This window comes from Sturnus vulgaris, chromosome 5 (genome assembly GCF_052056855.1).
Source record: "Sturnus vulgaris isolate bStuVul1 chromosome 5, bStuVul1.hap1, whole genome shotgun sequence".
NCBI classification, from domain to species: domain Eukaryota; kingdom Metazoa; phylum Chordata; class Aves; order Passeriformes; family Sturnidae; genus Sturnus; species Sturnus vulgaris.
In genome coordinates, this window is record NC_142247.1 from 37,005,774 (window position 1) to 37,027,856 (window position 22,083).

Below are 22,083 nucleotides of genomic sequence, written 5' to 3' on the forward strand. Positions count from 1 at the left end.
TAATGAGTCTAATCACTGTCTTCCCACTTCTGCTTTCCTTAGAATCACAGAATCATTGAAGTTAGAAAAGACTTCAAGAATCATTGAGTCCAACAGTTGACCAAACACTACCACATCGACCAAACCATAGCCATGTCATCATTTCTTGAACGCTTGCAAGGATGGTGACTCTACCATCTACTTGGGCAGCCTGTTCCAATGCCTGACCACCCTTTCAGTGGAGAAATTCTTCCTGATGTCCAACCTGAACCTGCCCTAGTGCATCTTGAGACCATTTCCTCCTGTCCTGTGTCTGGTTGCCTGGGAGAAGAGGCTGAACCCACCTGGCTACAGCCTCCTTTCTGATGGCAGTTGCAGAGAGAGTTAAGGTCTCCCCCGAGCCTCCTTTTCTCCAGGATAAACAAACCCAGCTCCCTCAGCTGTTCCTCAGAGGATTCACTCTCTAGGTGCTTCATCAGCTTCATTGTCCTTCTCTGGACATGCTCCAGCCCCTCGATGTCTTTCATGCAATGGGAGACCTGGAACTGGGCACAGCACTCAAGATGCTCCCCTCCAGTGTTGAGTACAGAGGGACAATCACTTCCCTAGTCCTACTGGCCGTGCTATTTTTTATATATAGACTGCTTAGTAATAGCAGTTAAAAATTTATTGAGAATACTGTGCATTTATATTTTCAGAGTTATCAAATGTATGTTTTACTACTGTGCCTCCAGAAGCCCCTAACAGAGTAAAGCATCTTGGAGACAGGATGTGCTAGTTGTACTATACAACTAAAATTTTAATTAAAAGTTCTACAGAAGAGAGCAAGATAGAAATAAAAAACCAGTGTCACACGGTGTCCCAGTGTCAAATAACATGAAATGAAAAAGTCAAGGTTTGTAAGACACAAATAAGGATTACAAAGGTGTTCTATCTTAGCAAAGACTCTTATTCTGTGTTTCTTTCCTCCTCCTCAGGACATGAGGAAAAAAAGGATGCAGCAGACACAAGGCAATGAAAGCAAACAAGTGAACATAGAAAAACTCCAGTTAGACCTAAGTGAGGGCTAAAAGGTAGCTTGGGTGCAGATATGGAAACTCTCCATCATTATTAAAAGCCTAAGGTTTGTCTCTGTATTTTATTGCAGTTTCATTTCAATAAGTATATATTTTTAAAAATTCTGTATTTAGTTCTCAGTCAAATTCAGACGGATCAGCCACAGATCCAGACAGTTCACACGCTCTCGGTACTTGGGTACTCCACTTTGTTTGACGTGCCCAGCTCTCTCATACTTTGTCCGAGGAACACAGTTCAAACTACATGGCAAAACCTAAGAACTGGTGACTCAGAGAATGAGAAGAGTGACCAAAGACAGCCAAAAAGTTTTCTGGCAAGAGGAAAAACTATATTGAGCCCACCTGAATGCACAGGTCTTGAGGCAGTTTATGACATTGATTTGTATCTAGCAGAGTGAGGCTGTCTACACTGCATTTACAGCCCAGCCAAGAAATTGCATGGTGCCACTGTCCAACACTTAATGTCTAATCCTCTACTTGACAAACCTGGATTTTGCTATGGGGTGTATCTTGGCTATGGTCCTAAGTGTTATAGCAGGAGCATGGATATGAGATCCAGCCACAGCACAGCCCCATAATCAGCTCAATGAAGTGCCAGGGACAGTTCAATCATAGTGTGAATCTGCACATCTCTCCCATGAAAGGTCTTGCAGTCATGATACTATAAATAGTTAAACCTGAATCAGGCTCTTTGCAAAAGCAAGATATTTTTGAAGGTGTATTTGCTTTTCTTTCACATTACAACCTCCCTTTTACTTTTAAAATATTTTACATTTTCTCACATGTCCAACATACTATTTGCTACCACTGGCTTATTTAGTGCTGCTAAATACACCATTCTGCTATTGCAAAATAAATTATGGACTACATTTATTTGGTATCTGCTATTTGAACATTAAAATATGGTTAAAAGATTTGTAGACCATTCATAATAGCATGTTTTGTTGGGCTTTTGTGTAACAGTGTGACAGGTATTGTGAAACAAACTCATAGAAATGAACTGTCCTGTCACAAGTTACATCTATACATGGCTGAATAAAAGCTATCATTCCCCTATTTCCATACACTACATGCTAAAGCTAATGAGCTTTTATTAGGAAAAATCCTGTTTCTACTGGACTGAAAAATAAAGCTTCAAACAATTTTTGTTCACATGACTTTCAAGGAAAAAGAAGTCAGACAGGATCTACCATTAAGCATCTTTTTATTGTAGTCTTTAATGTACATGCAGAATTTTAAAAAAAGGTGTCAGTTATATCTGTAAGCTTATAACAATAATGTAAATGTTTGGATCAGCAATGTATTTTGATTAGGGACTAAGAACTCTAAGTGAACAGACATCTTTCAGGATATACAATTTATATGGTAAATCAAAGTTTTCTTCTGAGTGATTTTCCTCATAAAAGATAAAATATTTCTTGTTTATAATCTTGGTTGTTTTTAATACTGAAAAAATCTATAATAGTACATCTTCATTATGTACATAGAAAAACATAAAACTATATCCATACCAGTGTCTGTTTTAAATGCAAATAGTAGTTAACAGCTTTGTAAATTTTTGTGCACCCTCTCCCCTTTTCCCTCCCCCACCCCCATTTAAAAATGCAGCATTTCCTAAAGTTTTCAATGCTTTGGCAGAAACAGAATGGAAGGCACTTCCATGTTAGGTAAAGCAATATGTGAAATGTCAGCACTAAATAAAAAAGCTGTAGGTGTACCAGACAGCTCCATGTTCATCCCAAGGGACAAATTTTGCAGGTCAAGAACTGGTTTGCTAGAGATTCCAGCTGGAGCAGGCTCAGACCCCAGCTTGGTTTACAATAAAGCAAATTAGCCTCACAACTATTTTTACAAATGCTTCACACAAACCAATGAGGATGCAGAGAGCATCTCTGAACACAATACTATCATGAGGGCAAAAAGCTCTTGCAGGTCACAGCATCAGAACATGTCGCAAAGGCCCCGCTACTAAAGCCTTCCATTTGCAACACGGTAGTTTCACACAACACCCTCTGTTTAAGACTTCCTGATGTGGCAGCTCAGCTAAAAATGAACAAAGCAACACACAAATGTGAAGATTCTAAAGCATCTCTTGTGATGGATAAATTTAGACTCAGCAAAGCATCCTGAAAACAATCTGTGTGCTAGTGGCAGGCTGACCTCTGCTGATAGGGAAATTTTGAGAGCTGTAGAAAAGTTTCTCCCAAATTTGCCCTAAATCAGGACACGGGGCCAGCTCCTCCCTGGCCTCCTGTGGCTTGTTTGACACTCCTTCGTTTTTCTTTTAACTCAAGATTATCTCTGGCACGCCTGCAATATGCATTTATATTAATACTTTGCAAAAATACCCCAGATGCCAATGAGATAAGCACCTAAATGCTTGCTAAGGGATGTTCATAAGTCACAGTCAGGAAAACATTTCCATAATGACCTGTTTTAGCTCTCAACTGCAGTTTGTTTCTACAATCTTAGCAAAGGTTGAGAAATGACTGGATGCAAACTTCCAAGACAGAATGAGACAGAAAGGCACCGACCAAAGCTTTTACATGTCAATGTCTCCAGCCTGACAAAATGTTAAATTTTCAGGACAGATGCTAGTTCAGTAATGTGTTTACTTAACCAATTTATTCCTACTGCACAATATCTGACCATGACTGTAAATAGCTGCAGTCAACTGACAATCCAATTGAAAAAGAACATTCTGCTAAAACCTGCCAGCTGGTCACGTTCATTCTGCTGTGATAGCTCTGCGCTCTTTAGCCACAATAAAATGAATGGCTTTATAGTGTTGGAAAGCATTTTTGTCATTCTTCAGTATCACTGTGGATTTATCTCTCAAGGAATGAAGGGTAAGATAAAAAGGCATCCAACAACACTTCAATCTCTGAGTTGAACAGCCAGCAAAATAATATGCAGCTGGCATGGAAGAATAGCCCTTTAAGGTTAGTTTAAAATGCAGACCAAAGGTGGGGGGGGAAGGGCAAAAGAAAGCAAAAAAATAAAAAGGCAAGTAGTCCAGTAAGAATGAACAGTAGAAAAAGAAACTGAGCAAGTGATTCTTTGTTTTGGGCCAGTCCACCACCAGTTGCTGTATGTTGCTTTGGGAAACACAAAACTGGCACCAAAACACTCCAAAAAACACAAAACCTTCACCCCCTTCCTAGGCTGATGGCTCTCCTTGAACTGTCCCTCAGATCTCTTTCCGCACTGTGGCTCGGATGCTGCTGAACACTTTGCCTATGGCCTCAAAGAGCGGGTCGCAGAACGTGTGGATGCAGATGGAATAGACACGGCTAATACACTGGATCTCAATCAGGTAGCTCCTTATGCATGGCACCACTGCCCAGATGTGCAGGAATGACAAAATGGCAAAGTAGATGCCCCAGATGAGAGCCATGGGAATACCAAAGATTGCTGACAGTAAACGATAAAACCAGTATTTCGTTACAGTGAAGGTGGTAAAACTGGCCTTCCAAATCCCATCAAAGCTGTGTGTTCCCTCTGGCTCAGCAATCACATCTTCAAAATCGATCTGCAGCAAAGAACACAAAGTCAGGTCAGTCAGACATTTGCATCAAGGGTGTATTCCAGAAACACCTTTCCTGGAGAGCTATGGTTCCCTGCAAGGAAATACAAAGCACATACTTCCTACATCCCCACATCATTCAGCCTACTACAACCCATGATTTAAGTCATGAATCTTCAGTAACCTTTACCCAGTGACCACCAGGGAGCCTCAATGATTAGCTCAAAATTAGACATCTAATTTCTAGATGGAGTTTTCCGCAAAACTGAATATATTTTCCTCATTTCCTACAGCCCTAAGGTATGCAGTGCCCTTATGGTCTGCTTAAGGTACAAAACAGGTGAATAAAATCATATTTCATAGTTTTGACTATTCATAATCATTCAAAAAGTCACCTAAGGAAGCAGTGCATTCCAACAGACATATTTTAGCACTCTCTGTTGAAATACTGAGCTGTTCAGGAAGTTTAATTGTCATAATATTTCTACAAGAAAATTAACAGAATTGCAATGATGCTTCAGCTCCATGTCACACAGACGTGTTTGATATAACCCAAAATACAGGATATTTAATTTAGTAAGCACAACCAATTGTATAGGTGCTGCAAACAACAGGAAAGAGAACATCACAATACTATTCCTCTGCAAGGAAATAAATGGCTGTCTAAGTCAGATGAAAGAAAAAAAAATTGCATTCCTGAGACTGGATCCCAAAGTGAGATAATAATGCTGCCAAAAGTGAAGATTTACAGGAGCATGACAAGGTAAGTATGACATGGGCCAGCAGCCTCAGAAACTCAGGCAATTGTACCTTAGCATGCTGGAAGAAGGTGAATATACATATACTCAGTGTAAATACTGCTTACACTGTAAGAAAAGGCTCAGAATCACTTCTTTTAATCTAAAATATACATAAAAATTGAAAAGCACTTATTCTTCTCTCCTGCTGAAACTTCTGTCACCTGCAGACACAAGTTACTAACAAAGGGAAAAATATAAAAGCACTGGACTTTCCAGCTTCTCAAACAAAAAAGGTAATTACAAGCAAAAGTGTACAGTCTATGTGCAATGCTGAATGACTGGAAAGTCCTTGAGAGGAAATTTCTAAATTATCAGCACCTTGAATGCCTAACACCAGGCTGGCTTAATTGAATATATTCACATTACTCTCTGCCAGTGCTTCTCTCTAGACGTCCTGTGATGCAACTTATAAACCTCTTTTTCTGCTACTCTGAACTAGGTTCTAGTGATCTGAAAGTCATTCTTTGGGATGGATATTCATCATCATCATCACCATCACACCTAAAGGTAGCATTTGAGTTGAAACTTCATCTCCACAGAAACCTATAGCAGACTCTGCATTGGCAGAGTACATTTTCTTTTTAGAATACATAAACAAGCATACTTATATAAAGTGTTTCTGCAGCTATTCAAAAGCAAAATTTTAATTGTAGCCACATCTAATGTTAACTAATTTTCAAAGTGAATAGGTGTTCTTGGCTTATAACCAGTGTTTTCCTTGAAATCAGATAATAAAAATACCCATATGATGGCAAAAACCAGGATGATCACAGCAAAAGAAAGCTGCTCCTCAAAAAATATTACTACATAAAGACTACATGGTTCAGCATAGCCCTCTTATTCTAAAACTTTTGTCAATTGCATGCTTCCAACCAGCTGATGCTGTAACCTTGGCAAAGGGAACACAGCCATCAAAGAGGTTCAAAGCATCGAGTACTAGTCAGTGTTGTATCTACAGTCTTTTTATTCAGTTCAGTTACAGAGGAGTCCATCTTCTATTATTTCAACTGGCTGATAAGGGAAATATTAGATCTCCTAAGGAAGACAAGTTTGCATTGAGCTCCACAGCCTTTTCATGGTTGCATCTTTCTTTTAGCCAAGTGAGACCTATTTTTATCAAAAATTGATTTTTTTGGCATGCAAAATGAAGCTATAGTTTAATGTGGATTTTCTAGAATTTTTAAAATAGATAATAAGATTAGCCTATAATTTGATTACTCTCAAAATAATTCATTGTAATGAAATGTAAAATGAAAGCCAATAAACTCACTGGTTTTCAAATCAAATAGTAAACTTTCTGTAATTGCGATTCTCAGTAACTCATATTTTTAGCCTGTTGTGTTCAACAAAATGTCCATGGAGAGCTGGGGAGCTGACAGAAGAATCATGCCATATAACATTTCCAGATGGACAGCCCTGTCCTCATTCCAGGAGATGATGCTAATATTAGAACATTTATGCTATATCTTTGGTCAGGATTTCCCAGCTCAAGTCATACACGGTTGTCCTAAAAGTACTCAGGAATAAATCCGTCTGTGAGATAACAGCAATGTATTCATGACACCAGTAGTTATCAAGAGGTTAGTTTCTTGGAGCAATTTCAACAGCTCTCAGAATGTTTCTACCACTGCAGAGAAGTAGAAGAGATGGCCCTGTAGGAATGATAGCTGGTGTCGCACTTCTGTGTCTTTGCCCATTTCATTATTCCTCAAACTCCGTTTCACATTACTCCAGTTTGAACAAGGGAACTTGTGAGTGAAAAGACAGAAAAATGACCTGACAATTTAAGTCTTAGCTGAACTAAAATGAAGCTGTTATCTTCCCAAAAGCCATAAGAACATTATTAAACATAAGAACATTTTGTACATGCCAAGAAAGTCCAGCCTCTCATGTGAACCTCTGTGATGCTGTCCAAAACCAAACTCACCTGCATCAGTGTCTAAATAAAGAGGCAAGGAGTTGAGGTAATCTGGGCTCTTCTACTCATGTGTTAACAGACCACTGCCTTGGAAACTATTTATTTCACTCTTTAAGCAGTACAGATAAGTCCTTATGCTGCAGGAACTGAGATATCACTCAGATTCTTCCTGCACTAAACCACTCCCATGAAGGATCCCGATTTTAACTTGTAGGGAACAGTTCTCCACAGGTTGCAGGAGGAACAGGTGACTGGATGCATTTTGCCTTGCTATGGATTACATTTACATCACTCAGATTACTCACTCCCTCCTCAGTCCCTCCTACTACTGTTCTCTGACTTTTAGTTCAGTAGCACTCACTGATGGTGAGTATCATCAGACTGATAAAGGGTGTCCAACTGAAATAAGTAAAAATAGGACTGACAGGGGAAAGAGAAGTGCCCAGAAATATGATCCTACAGAAGAAAGACACTGTCATTTCTGGTCACGAATCTAACTGTCTTGCAAGTATAAGCCAATATTTTTAAGGTATTGTTCTCAAGGTCACTTTTGTCAAAGCATCACATGCATGTGGACCTGTGAACTTTTATTTTATCTACATAAAGGCTTTCTTAGGTTGTGCACAGGTCTTGTTTAGTAGATTGCATGCTCCTCGTGTAGTTTATTCCTCCAGAGCTGTCAGGATGTGCTGTGAAATCCCAGTGAGGCAGTTGCCAAGCTAGTGAAAATACGGCATGTTCACTTGCAACAGGAGAGAAGTACAGGAAACTTGGTTCGACCCTCTAAAGGATGCTAATAACTTGCTCTAGCCTTCTGTTTCAGACTAAACTATTAAACACTATCAATTCCTGTTCCATGCCTACAATGCACTTCCTGACTTCAGCTATTTTTTGTTTCCTACTATTCAGTTTGGTAAAGCCAGTTTTTAAATTGCTTGAAGCTTTTGTCTGATTCTGCTATGAGAATTAATGCAGCTTCTTTTTCTCTGCATATGTTTATTAAACTTCTATCAGGAAACTGAGGAACCAGCTTTGATTCTAAAATAGATTTATTTACAAGAAAGGGAAATGGTATGGGATTTATTTACAATAATTGTTTACAAAAGAGGGAAAATGTCTATTTAAAGGTCAGAACTATTAATTAAAAAGCTTACCAGTGTGCAGTTATCATCTGACTCAATAATATATGCCACATGTATGAAATTAGTTGACCTGCTGACCTTGTCACTTCAGGTGCCTATGTATCAGAAGCTGGCCGGCTGGATAGGTTTATTAAATGCCAGGCTCACATCACCTGCTTACCAGTCGTGCTTCTCAAAAGTTTGTTCATTAGGTTTGTAATACTCATTACATAGAAAAAATTACTGTGAATGGTCTGTCAGAAAAAAAATAAGTATTAAGACACCAGCATTAGGCTTTGACCTACATTTCTGTGATTGTAACTATTATGGTTATCATATCGTTGTGTGTGGTGGCTGCATGCTGCCACTGTGCTCACAGCAGTTTCACATAGCCAGGCACCACCCCTAGTCCACCCCAGAGGAACCCAAACAAGTGCTGTCCCACTGATGTCAATATGCTTACATGCTCTGCCAGACCAGGCCTAAAGTCTAGGCTGAATGTATACAGGAAAGAGTCATAAGCCAGTTTTCTTTACATTTTTATGCCCAGAGTGTGGAAACTGTCTTTACTGCTTACCCTGGGCTGTTTTAAAATGGGTTTTCCCTGATTCCAAGACCGTAAGTATAATATTGTTTCACTTTATTAAATCCTGTCCTTGCAAGACATGAGGCAGATATGCAATTTTTTCCTGTTGTAATAAATGCAATTTGTTGCACTTATTACAAAAATAACAGAAGTAACAAAAATTTATTACAAAAATTCCCAAATATATTCAATGTCCTTTAAAGAAACGTTTAACATAAGAAAATGTATAAAATATCACAAAATGACAAGGCTTTCTATGGCATGGGTCACATTTGGAAGGTGATATTAAGGACAGATGCAACACTGTTCTTATGTTGGAGAAGGCTGTGGTGTGTATTATTAAAAACAAGAAAACGTGTGAGCATGTGAGATTATTATTGCCTTAGCAGTTCCACATACTACTTGGAACTTAAAACTTCCCAGTTACAGTGCCTGGAGAAGAAAGACAGTACAGCAGCCGAAAAAAAAGTTAAGCAATAAACACACAATCTTTCTGTTAAATCACTGATTCCAGTTAAGCATTTATGTATTTATTTGATCCTTTGGCATACCACATATGCTGATGCTTGTCCTGACTGCTGTCACAGTTTAACTGAAAATGATGAAGTTTATACTTTCTACTGAATCTGCAGGAAACAGGATGGGGAGTTTTTGGGACTTAGAGGAGAAAAGTTGCTCTTCTCCATTCCCTCCCTCCCAAAGACTCATTCACCCTTTTAAAAGCACTGTGTTATCTCCATCTGTAAAATGTTTACCTGTAGTTATGTAGGAAAGCTGGTAGTTTGTTCCTGAACACACAGAGCTTCATGATTCCTAGATGGTCTACTTCCTCACTGATCAGGTTTCAACAGCAAACGTGACAATAAATCACCTTGAATCTTGGTATTGGTGGCAAGCATCTAACAAGGGAACCCAAAGAGTCCCTCCAGGCTGGGCTGCAGCATGATTAGGCTTTGCCTGTCCACCCCAAACCCTGTCTTCAGAGCAAACTGTTCTTCTGGGGACTGGCCAGATGGCAAGGCACAACAGTTGGTCCTTTGCAAAAAAAACCAAAAAACCAGAAACAACCCCCCCCTCCCAAAAAAAAACCACCAAAAAACCAAACCAACCAACCAAACAAACACCAAAAAACAAAACAAAACAAAACAAACCCAAAAAACCAAAAAAGATGCCATGACTGCAGATGGTTAGGACCAGAGCTGCTGTGTAAGTTGCTGAGTGCAGAAAAATGACAAACAAGTATTTCCAAAGTAAACGAAAGCCTAAATAAGCAAGCAGAACTGCTGCACCCCAGTTACTTGCAGAAACTGACCAATGAATTTGCTTTACCTTTCCTGTCTCTCTGTGCCTGCTTTCCACAATACAGCAAGAAAAGTGTTCTGCCGGCAGATCTCTTAATGGAAACAGTGAATCCTTCCTGAGTGCTACAGAGTATGCCAGAAAAGCAAACAATGCTTTAACAAACAAGGATATTCATGTTGGAAAGTAGAATTGAAGGACTGCACTCTTCTAAGCCAGAGAAAAAACCAGTCTGGTCTGGAGTGACTCCTACTGCACGCATAACAAATACTCAAATGAATTATGAAAATGTGTAAATGCCCTTTAGAAAAGGGATGATTGCAGATCGCTCTTTCATAAACTGAAAATAATAGAAAAAAGCAAAAAAAACCCCAAAAACCTGCTCCTGATTGCAGAGAGAACAACCTCCTGCTCCCTGCCCGTGCTGATTGCATACCAGCAAAACCCTGCTGATGGTCTTTGTTTTGTAAGATGGGCAGGCTCACCAAAATCTGCGGAAGTACTCATGAGAAAAACGTGACTGATGCCAATGGGCCAGCACTGTAGCAACCAGCTGCTCTCCAGAGATCTCTTCCTGAAGCACTTGCCTGTCCTGTTCCAATACAGGCTGGCAGAAGGAAAGACACGCAGTTTCAAGGAAAGATCTGCACTCTGCAATGCAGCAAAACTTCCTGTGCAGGTGGGGATACCATGTCAGCTAGTTCCTTGAAAAATGTCTTGATGTTGTTGGAATAAGCAGACAGAAAATAAAATTAGTGTTTTCCTCCCTGGAAACTGGACTACTGGGAGGTTATTGCAGCTTTCCCAAAGAGAAACTCTTAAGAAGCTTTCTTTGTTTTTATTATTTGGTTCATGTTCCACAGTTCCTTGTTTGATACAGCTATTTTAGCAAAGAGCTCTAATACATTTATGTATATCCACATATGTCTCTCTGTATGTTTAAAGAGGCATATTTATGAACATGAACACCAGTGTGAAGTTTTGACTACACTAAACATAACAGGATTTTTTCTTTTATTTCAGTGGTACCTGCAGTTTAGCTGAATCCAAAAACCTTAATAAAAGTAAAGACATCATATAAACTGATTTTATATTTTAAATTATATTTAATAAATATAAATATGACAGATTTATATTTTACTATTGTATGCTTATATGCTATGAGTATAACTTTTTGGAACTTGGTCAAGCTTTATCACTCCTAAATTTAGGCACTAATGGGAAGTGGACTCTCTAATAATGCATGGAGAGACAGAGATGTTTGGAGGTTGTTTTAGATCTGGAAACTGCTTTTTTCTCTTTATAGTTTTTAAACGGAGTCTAATGAGAGGAGACTCTTGATTATGTACACTATTGATAAACACACTCCTGTTAGCTGCTACAATTCTTTTTGGCAATTCTGTTTAACTTGCTTTTATCTTTTCCCCTCATTTCTACCTGAACCATCTTATTGCTGACAGTGAGTGTGCAGCAATGCCCAGCTGCCTCTCTCTTACTCTTAAAAAAAAAAATTGCCTCTGCATTTGTACAGGTTGTCTTTCTTATGGAAGAGCTTAAGTTACTGGTCCTTAAATATAAGGTATTTCTTTATTATTTCATAAAAATCAAGATATTTTATAGTTGTGCTCTTGTCATAAACTGCATGAGAACAGCAAGTTTGCTGATGACACCAAGCTGTGTGGTGAGGCTGACACGCTGGAGGAAAGGGATGCACTGACAGGCTTGAGAGCTGGGCACCTGTAAACCTCATGAAATTCAACAAGGCCAAGTGAGAGGTCCTGCACCTCGGTCAGGGCAGTCCCAACCACAAATACAGGCTGGGTGGTAACGAGATTGAGAGCAGCCCTGCAGAGAAGGACTTGGGGATGTTGGCTGGTGAGCAGCTCAATACGATCTGGCTTGCAGCTCAGAAAGCTGACAGCACCCTGGGCTGCATCAAGAGAAACAGCTTGAGAAAGGGGATTCTCCCAGCCTGCTCTCATGAGACCCCACCTGGAATACTGTGTCCAGCTCTGGGGCTTCCAAGATAAGAACATGGGCCTGCTGGAGCAAGTCCAGAGGAGAGCCAAAAAGATGATTAGAGGGCTGGAGCACACTCTCTGTGAAGACAGGCTGAGAGACTTGTGGTTGTTCAGTCTGGAGAAGGCTCTTAGAGCAGTAAATCAAGCGGGCTATGAGTAGTGACAGGGCAAGGGGGAATGGATTTAAACTGAAAGAGAGTAGGTTTAGATTAGATATTAGGAAGAAATCCCTAAGAGAGGCACTGGAACAGGTTTCCCAGAGAACCTGTGGATGCCCCACACCTGAAAGTGTTCAAGGCCAGGCTTTGAGGAATCAGATCTAGTGAGTGGCATCCCAGCCTATGGCAGGGGGCTGGAACTGGATGATCATGAAGGTCCCTTCCAACCCAAACCTTTCAATGATACATGAACTTGTACTTCATAAAACAGTTGAGGATTTTATGGCTGAGCTCTACAAGATCCCTGACCTTGAGGGAAAAGTGATTATTTTTTGTAGCATCTGTTAGAATTCCAAGAAGGGATTTCAAAGTCGAAAGTTGAAAGAGGAAATTTTGCAATCCATCTATGAGAATCCCTTAGGCTTTTTTGGAATTCAGAATATAAATTCAGCACAGCAGGAGTTTGGACAGAGAATGTGATGCTTTCACCTTCAGCTGTGAGAATGTCTTCTCACTTCTTATCTATGAAGTTGAATTTATCAGTTCCTATTTTTAACTACAAATAAACTCCACCCTTTAACAGCCCTGCTAACATCTAGAGCACAGCTCCTACATATTTATTCTCTTGATTGCTAATCTGATAACAATAAGAATGATGTATAAAGTTCAATTTGTTTTTGAAACTATCAAAAGACATTTTCCTACAAAATCTGTCAAGAAAATATAAAGAGACTAATGGGGTAAAATCTGCGTCCCCAGTAAATCACATGAAATTAAATGGCATAATTCCTCTTTTATGTTCAAGATAAGCAACCCTTTTAAAGTCCAAGATGGGCTTCATTACTGTCATTGGTCTAGAAGAATATGGTAGTAATATCAAAAAGCTCAGAAAATCAGTAACTGATGTAGAATTCATCCTACTGTCTATGAGAAGGGTATTTGAGAGCTGTGGGAAAAACAAACTTAGTTTAGAACTATAGCTGTCTTCAGTTTTCCAGAGATCACGAGTTTTACAGAATCAACCAAGTTCATTTGTATTTTATTCCTTCTATTGCCTAAAATATAACCAAGATCAAAATTCCTCACTGTGGACCTCATTGGCAGACCATTCTACTGTACACAATTATCTCTTTTTCCCCTGGGGAGTTTTGCATTTCAGTTTTTGTTTGTTTTAGATATCTATATTCTGTGCAACGGGAGATGGTGCTCCTAACCACATAGTGGGCTAAAAATTCTACAATCAATTCAAATTGCTCTTAATATTTTCTAACATATGATCTAAATTCTGTTGAAGTTATCAGAATTGAAAAGAATTTGCCTCTTTTCAATCTGAGATAGTGTCCAATAAATTCTAACAAAAGAAACAGCCATGCTGAGTCATTTTCTCTGTCCACATGGCCATCAAATGAACATTTTTCTATGGAGTTATGAGTCATGTTCATCATGCCAAGCAAGAGGGCTGTGCATAAGGCTTTAATAATACCATGAGTTTAAATGCAAACATATTTTTTTGAGAAAGAAGCTTTCCTTAGAACAGATGCCATTATTAGCTGTAATCTTACAGACATTCAGAAATCTCATGTCTGAGAACTCCTCATTAAAAAAGAAAGAAAAGCAAGAAAACTATTTTTCAGAACTCTTAAAACCTTGCTCAGACCTTGTATAAATTGGCATTCATAATGACTCAAGTTTTTAATCTCATACTCCTAGACTAGCCTTGGAAGAAATATTTGAAACAGAATTGAATCATGTGGGTAGCCAAAGTCAAGCATTTGAATTTTCTTGCATTTTAAATCTAAACCCCATAGCTTGTTAATAGGAAACAGCGTTACAGAACCATTTCATTTAATTAGCTGTTATGCACAAGTAAGGCGTCATGTCTAAGCTACAAGTATCAGCAATTGAGACAAACACGCCCTCTGAGAGCACAGCCTCTCCTGTCCCGTGGTGAGGGTTAAACGCTGTGATGTGAGTCTGCCTCCAGAGCCATCTCACTCTGGGCACTGCCAAGAGCAAGAGCCCAGGTGACAAGCTCGGCTTTGAACACACACACACATATATTAGTGTATCTATATAGTTATACGGATGTTTTGCAACTTAAACATTTATCTGTGTTCACATGACTTTTAATAATTTCTGAAAACAAAGAAAAAGGGTCTGCATTAAATTTTACTTAATTCCTTATTTCAGAAATAGAATCTGATTGAGCTCTGCTTTTCTCTCATTTTACTATCTTGAAGAGCAGAACTGCATTCCTCTTAGGTTACACCTGTTGTCATATCTGAGTGACAGCCCACCTTAGGTCTCCCATTCAAAAAGAGCATGGAGTGACACCTGCTTTCCTTCCAGGAGGTTCTCAGGTGTGGGAATGGGAAGTGCTCTGACCAGTCATCTCTCTGTGCATCTCACACCGTGCTCAATACAACAGGGAGGGACCTTAATCATGAAAGATTACATAAAATGTGAACTGCTTTTGAAAAACCCTCTCTTTTTATTACGAGGCAGAAATTGTAAATAGCTTTAAAAACATGCCTGAGTAATACTTTCCTCCCTAATGAGTACATAAGGGTATTACAGTATTTGTCAACATCTCACTAAAAATTCCAGACTTTCCTTGCAGTAAGCTGGATTGCCCTCAACTGCATTAGTTTTAAGTGGAAGGCATGAATACGCAACTTTTTGAAACTTGGTACAAAAGTTCTGCATCCTCACATCTGTAGCCAAGTACTGGAATTTTTTTTTTCCAGAGCAAAAAGGAATCCTATACAACAAACAGCAGATAGACATCACTTGTTTAAAACAAAATAATAATTACGTTCTGGATGGTAGACCAGGCACAGACCTTTCTTCCTGGCACATCACTGTAGGAAAAAACTGTAAGCTGGCTGCAGATGTGATTGCACAGTTGGTCCTCACTAGTCTCAAAGGATTAGACTTTGTAGGGTTGGCTGCAAGGTCCATCCCCATTCTCAGCAAGGAGCAAGGAAGCTAGTGAGAAGAGTGCAATCTGCAGGAGAACTGGCTCCTTCCTCTGTGTTTTCCAAATTCAGTAAACTCTGTGCAGACTTGACCACAGATATGTTGAGAAAGTCTGAACTCTAGAAGTTGAAGGCTGCAATTTAGCCATACTCTGAAAAACAAAAATACTGTGTTGGGAAACAAGAACAGCAAAGCCTGAACTTCAGGCACCTTCATGTGAGTCCCAGGTCATTGGGGAATGAATGAGAGAAAAAAGTAATAAGCTTTCCACCCTATTTCCTGTGCCTCATCACAAATAAAACCTGTGGGACACAAGTCTAAGAGCAGATCTGTCTGGTGAAGGACATATGAAACAGATAAAACTATGGCAAACCACCTGTATAATCACCAGCAGGATTCCTGGAGAGCTCCCACATGCACAGAGGCTGCTTCTCCCTTACTAGATTCCCTCCTCGCCTCCTGCCTGACTAGCCACCTTCACAAGCCAGTGCCTGAAAGAATGGAACCACTAGCGCACATTCTCCTGCTTCTAGGTGATGTATGAGGACAGTTGTGTGAGGAAGAAAATCCTTCCTTTCTGGTCTCCACTGAAAAAATTGGGAAAAAAAAGGAAATTCTGGTGATTTTTACTGGACTGTGCTTCCTCCGGTTCAGAGCTGCAACATCCACTGTCTGCATACCTCAGGTTCCATAAGGCCTTGTTCCAGTCATTTGCCCCATTTTTCTGGAATCCTCCCAGCACTAAGCTTCCACTTGGTAGTTAATTAAAAGGCAAACCATAAGCAAAGTCATCAACAGCTTTGATGCAAAGCTGCTGTATCTAGTTTTCATAAAAGGATCTTGACTGTGTTTCTGCCCCTCGCCTGGATCCCACCCCTAAGGCTGCCTGCACTGCACATCTGCTGCAGGGGAAGCTGGGCAGATGCTCCGTGCTGCAAATCAAGGGAACGTGTCTCTTGCTTCTCACAAGAGAAGGTTATTTTTAAAATGTGCTATGGGAAGTATTTGAATACAGACAACACTGAGGCCTTTTAAAGAGCTGCTTACAGAGCAGATTCCTCATCCTCTGTCTAATCATTTCTATTTCATGGCTGACTGATTTGTCCCCAGTTTCCATGCTGCTGTGCCTCAGTCAAGTGGCAAGAAATGCATATAACAGTAGGTAAAAAGCAAAAAGTTCTGAATCTAGAAAAATGCAATGGCTCTAAACAAAATTGAGCTCAGCCTGAGCCATACTTCTGGCATTACAGGACTCCTACATTTTTTTTCTCTGACTTTCAGTACCTAAGACTGAGGTCTCCTTCAGCTAGTTTTAGACTCTGCCTGGATGTTTTACAGCCAAAGTAAGAATGGCAGATGCATGTCAGAAGGGGACTACGGATTAATGGCTAAGGCAGGAACTGAATCTGTGTATTTTCACCCCAATCCAAGCCTGTCCCCTTAGGTACTGGGTGTGAATTTTATTTCTATGTCTAATAGACTGAATCTGAACTCAGGGTCCACACAAATGCAAATTGTGGCAAAATTCCTCTCTGCTCTGCAGGTTGGACTATCTATGAAACACTTAAAAGTAAAAGTTTTTCTTATTTATCCTTGTAACAAAAGAGAAAATGCTAATTTACAGTGACATTTTGTACAAATGCTTCTGTTTTTATGATGTAAAATGGATCCTGTCTGGTAAACATCAAATTCATTTTGGTATAGTCCTATGTCTTGATGTGACGGTGTTCACTACCAGGAGCTCACTTGCTGACATAGAGGCAGCACTGTTATTTTGGCTGTTTGCTGTTTTTCAGTGGATATGTTGGTCCACAATTATTTCAAAAGGACAAACTGAAAAGCTTGTTTTTTCCATCCCTATACTTATTGTTGTCCGAGTTTATTTTAGAAGACTGAATGCAACAAAATTCCTTAATCCTTGCCTCTGTGGGAAGCAGAGAGGTCAGGATAGGCTTTGTAAGCTTCAGCTTAAGTCCACTACGTTTTTTTTCTGTCAGTGGTCTCACTCTTTTCCCATCAGGGTGTTTCTTTCATTAGGTTAGGTTTGTGGACACCAGGATTCTGACTTGCTAAGGAACTATGATTCATCCTCAGAAGGTCTGGTTGCTTTGGGGACTTCTCCTGTTGACATACGCAACAAACTGTGATGCAGTGCTGTTCATGAGCTCTGGCATTCCTGGTCTACTCAGTTGCTCCTCCATGGGTAGAAGAAAAAAAGAATTTCTCTCTCCTTTTTAAAATCATCCATTTTAAAGGCAGTTTTGTACCATTAGGTGCACAGATTATTTCTGCCAAACAAATAACAATTTTATGCCTTTTCATTTTTATGTGGCTCCTTAAAGATACAGGCTTCTGTGAGGGATAATTCTTAGAATGGATCCAGCAATATGACCATGGCTTGTTGTATTCAGCACCTTCAAATTGTGTTGAAGTCTGGAATTTGAATTTACTCATGACCTTGTTAAACTGTCTGCACATAGCATGACTTATTTTACAGATACACATTCAGGAACCAGAGTTCACCCCCTTGATTCTCTGGAAACAATAGAGTATTTTTATTTTTCAATAACTGGTCTTCATTACAACAAACATGGTGAATCTCACACACTCTGACACTGCTGGCCACTAAACAAGTTAGTTAGTGGCTTAGTCACCCATTACGACTGGGCAGCTCCCATTTTTCCTAGGGTCTGACAAACCCAGATGACAGCATCCTCAATTTTCACATTCCTCTCTCCTTCTTTCCAGGCTGCAGTGTGATCTGAGAAATTCTTGTTAGGCCTTGGCTTTGAAAACACCACCTGGGCTCAGCTCTTTTAAAGCTTATCAGAAATATTGTCTGCTCCCAGGAATTGCTAACCAGCTGCTGTTTTCCTTAAGACTAGCCTTGGAAAATATTGCTCCTGCCTGAATGGCATAGCATTCCTGCTGTCACTCTTTCAGAGAAAGGGACGACCCAAACTGTGGCCAGGATGAAACATTGTTATAACTAAAGCCCGCTCTCTTGCAACCCTATAAATGGTGGTCCAAAATGGGCTCTCCTGGACTGCAGCAAGCTATAACCAGCAGCCTCCCTTTGAGTGGGATGCCTCTCAGAGCCTCGTGTATGGAGGATCATCAAAACAAGTTGTATCCTGGGACAATACTCAGACTCCTCAAGGCCCAATCCTTTGACCACTGGGAGATGCAGAAGCATCCGAAGTGAGTATTTCACTGACTTCTGGGCGGAATTTTTCACAGATACCTTGCTTGCACTGACGGTTCCTATCTGTGTGCATGCCCCTGTGCATATGCTAGAGCAAATCTGAGAGAAATACTGCTTCTTTAGATGTTTAAGTACCTTGGATATATAAGTAAATTAGGCTTGTGAGTAAGGTGAAGTTATAGTTATAAACTTAAATGCTGCTAAGTATTGTTCTTTCCCTAAGTTGTTAAACAAGTTATAAGCTAAGTGTTGATCTTCTGCTGAGTTGCTACTTCTAACTTCCAAGTTAGAAGTTAGGTTAAATGCTCTTCAGTGTTATTCTCTGTAAATTGTTAAGTTTAAGGTATAAATTAAGTTTAAGCTATAAGTTAGGTATAAGTTAAGTGTTTTTCCTATGTTTAATTGTTAGGCTTAAGGTGTAAGTTGAGTACTGTTAAGTTGGAGTGTTGTTAAGCTTTTATACCCTGTTCCTTTTTTTATCCTTGACTGCACTGTCTTTTGTCACACACACACACCTAAGCACACCCACCCACCCCTAGACAGTTCCCAGTTCATTCCTGTTTTAATTGCCTGGATTTTGTTTGGTTTTGTTGTTCCTTGTTTTCCCTTGTTGTGCCTTGGCTGTCCTGTAAGTAGTAGAGTGAATCTTGCCAATGAACTTGTCGTGCTTTGCTACTTAATATTAAATCTGACTTTTGCTCTTGCCAGTGATTTTTCAAGTGATCTCAAACACTCTCGTTCATAACACACACGTATTGTATAAATTTGTCTGTATAAATTCTTTTTTCTACGAGAAAAATCTATCTCTGTGATATTTCTAACCAAAGTGATTTCAAGCAAAAATCTCCATCGACCCTGACTTGTCAAAACAGTCAAACTGATTTATAAACCCAAATAAAAAAGGCAAGGGCACAGTTAGATTTTGCTTAGCTTGCTTGTCATCTCTTGAAGGAAGGAAAAACACTCAAGAGAACAAAACAGAACAAGGACGCAAATCCAACCGCCATCAGAATCTCTGATTTTGCATCCGCCAGGCTTAGGGAGGGCGATGTGGTTTGTGACATCTCCCCGCCCTGCCTCTGTGCGTGCCTCGGGGAAGGAAAATCCTTTCCGACGGTGTTACACAAGGTCGCGCAACTCATGCCCCGCTCCCCCGGGCGGGACGTCCCGGCTGCAGAGCCGGCTGCCAGCGCGCAGCGCGGCGGGACCCCCTCGGACCCCGGCCCGCTGCGGCCCCGCGGGACAGCGCGGCCAGCCCCGCATCGGAGCGAGGAGCTCCGCTCCGCACGGCTGCCCTTCCCGCCTCTCTCCCGCCCACTCTGCCTTTTCTTTAAAAAAAACAACAAACCATCAGCCCCTGGCCCGTTCCCTCCTGTTAGCAGGTGGAGGGATGGGGTTCGCGGGTTACAGCCGCCCTGAGAGTGCCCGCGTATCCTTGCCTCGGCAAGACTTAGCGCCCCCGCGACGCCCGCCTCGCCCCCTCACCTTAACCACGTCGTCGTTGAGGTGCTTGGGGTCTCGGTTGACCAAGTCGATCTCTTTGGTGTGCACGTCGTGCACCGCCTTTTCGCTCAGCTCATCTGCCATCATCTTGTTGTTGGGCTTGTAGATGTTGCCCTGCTCCCGGACGGGCGCCGTGTACAGAAAGCCCTGCGGGGAGGGGAGAGCCCAGCTGAGGCGGGGAGGGCAGGGCCGGTGCGGTCCGCGCAGGAGGGCGGGCTGGGGGAGGCGGCCCCGGGTCCCGCGGGCAGCGGGATCCAGGCTGCGGGGCGGCCCTCGCCCGGCTATTTAACCGCGGCCGCGGGGCGCTCACCACACCCCCGCCGTGCCAGGCGCCGGCTCCCGCTCCCGCCGCCAGGCGGCCCCGGCCCCGCGGCGTTGCCCCAGGGCGGGGCGAGTGTCCCCTCGGCGGGGCGGGGTGGGCGCTGGCGTGGCCCCCCGGGCACGGCAGGGAGGTCCGGGGCTCCCCGCGCAATGCCCTCCCCATACCGCACACTGCTCGCCCTACCGCCCCCGCTGCGCTGACCTGAGCACGGCGCCCTCACCGCACTATCCTCACTACACTGCCCCCCTATACTGCCCTTCATGCAGGGCCATCACCGTGCCCTCTCCATCCCCGTGATCTCGCTGTAGAGCCCTCCGTACACCGCTCTCCCCGCACGGCCGCCGGCAGCGCCGCTCCCCGCGCTCGCCGGGGACGTGCGCCCCGGTCCCCCCCTGACCCGCTGTCCCTGCTGTCCGCAGGTGCGCGGCTGTCCGCCCTCCTGCTGCCGAGCCGCGCCTCGCTCCGCTCCTCCGACGGGTCAGGGAGCTTGGGGGCCCGAGCCGCTGCAGGTACTCGGCGGCGGGGCAGCATCCCGGCCCCACGCCCCGGTGGTCCTACCTCCGAGTCTACGTATTTGGTGCCGGACATGCTGCCGCGGGCTGCTGACGGCTCTGCCGCGAGTTACACTGCCCTGTGACTTGTAGGACCGGAGGCAGGACGATTCCGCTCTGCGGAGCGGCCGGCCGGGGGAGGTAGCTGCGAGGAGAGGGCTGGCCGCTGGCCAGGGCGGTTCCCTGCCTCCGGCTGGGGTGGATGACAGCGGCGGTACGGCCCCGCACATGGCAGGGCGGCCGGGGGTGGGAGGGGAAAACAGCCCTGCCCCGGCAACCTGGGATCTGGCGGACCTGGTCCCGGATGATTGGGCCACGCCGTGCGGAGACGGGGGCTCGACAGGGAGAGGGACAGGGTCCTCTCCGCGTCTTCCGCACTGCCCCGGCCGCCCACGACCCCCGACAGTGGGTCCCCGCCGCAGGGTACCCGGGGCGACACTGGCTGCGTGCGGCAGAGCCACCTGGGCAAGATGGGGGGGCAGGGGGCAAGGAAGCAATGAGGAGATGGAAAACTTTGTGTTTAGCGTCCAGAGCGAGCCAGGCGTTTGCCGGGCTCCCCCCTCCCGGCATTGACAGTAGTTTATACAGAAGCATCGCTGCTCCAGGAACAATTGTGGAAACTTGGATATCCTTGGGATGAAGAAAAAGAGATTTTTCTCAACTGGTTCATTTCAAAACTATGCAAATATTTAACAGTTCTGCACTTTGATACTGCTATATTTTTCCCGAGACGAGACTGATCCATGCATGTTTGCCATGCATATTAACCACTAGGATTAACTTTTAAAGGGGAATGGTGTGACACCCTCTTGCCATGCTCTATTCTCAAGGCTTTTTGTAAACTCAGGGGCATATGTAAGTGTAAATGCTATAAATATAAACATTCATCACCGTATTCAAGATGGCTCAGGTTAGGGTTGCAGCATCACTATACATCTGAAAAATGAATTATATCTCACTTTTGTGTGTGCGCGTGTGTTTGCAGCCATTAGGTTTCTGTTAGGAAATCAGTCTATGGTGAAAGATTTATAACATTAAC

At 42.4% G+C, this 22,083-nt stretch overlaps 1 protein-coding gene across 1 annotated transcript; it reads right to left on the reverse strand.

Annotated features, from left to right (window-relative positions):
* Nucleotides 1-2,242: 2,242 nt before the first annotated feature.
* On the reverse strand, nt 2,243-21,204 carry CAV1 (caveolin 1). Its single transcript, XM_014892464.2, has 3 exons — nt 21,052-21,204; nt 20,154-20,318; nt 2,243-4,587 (listed from the first exon to the last, which is right to left on the reverse strand). The coding sequence occupies exons 1-3, from the start codon at nt 21,079-21,081 to the stop codon at nt 4,246-4,248; spliced, it is 537 nt and encodes a 178-aa protein (XP_014747950.1). The 5' UTR covers nt 21,082-21,204; the 3' UTR covers nt 2,243-4,245.
* Between the last annotated feature and the right edge of the window lie 879 nt (nt 21,205-22,083).

Excerpts from the sequence above, each read along its gene's own strand:
- CAV1 (XM_014892464.2), bottom strand. The coding sequence starts at position 21,081 with ATGTCCGGCACCAAATACGTAGACTCGGAG. Across the intron at positions 20,319-21,051 it reads CCAAATACGTAGACTCGGAG|GGCTTTCTGTACACGGCGCC; the intron begins GTAGGACCACCG and ends CCCTCCCCGCAG. Across the intron at positions 4,588-20,153 it reads TCAACGACGACGTGGTTAAG|ATCGATTTTGAAGATGTGAT; the intron begins GTGAGGGGGCGA and ends TCTTTGCTGCAG.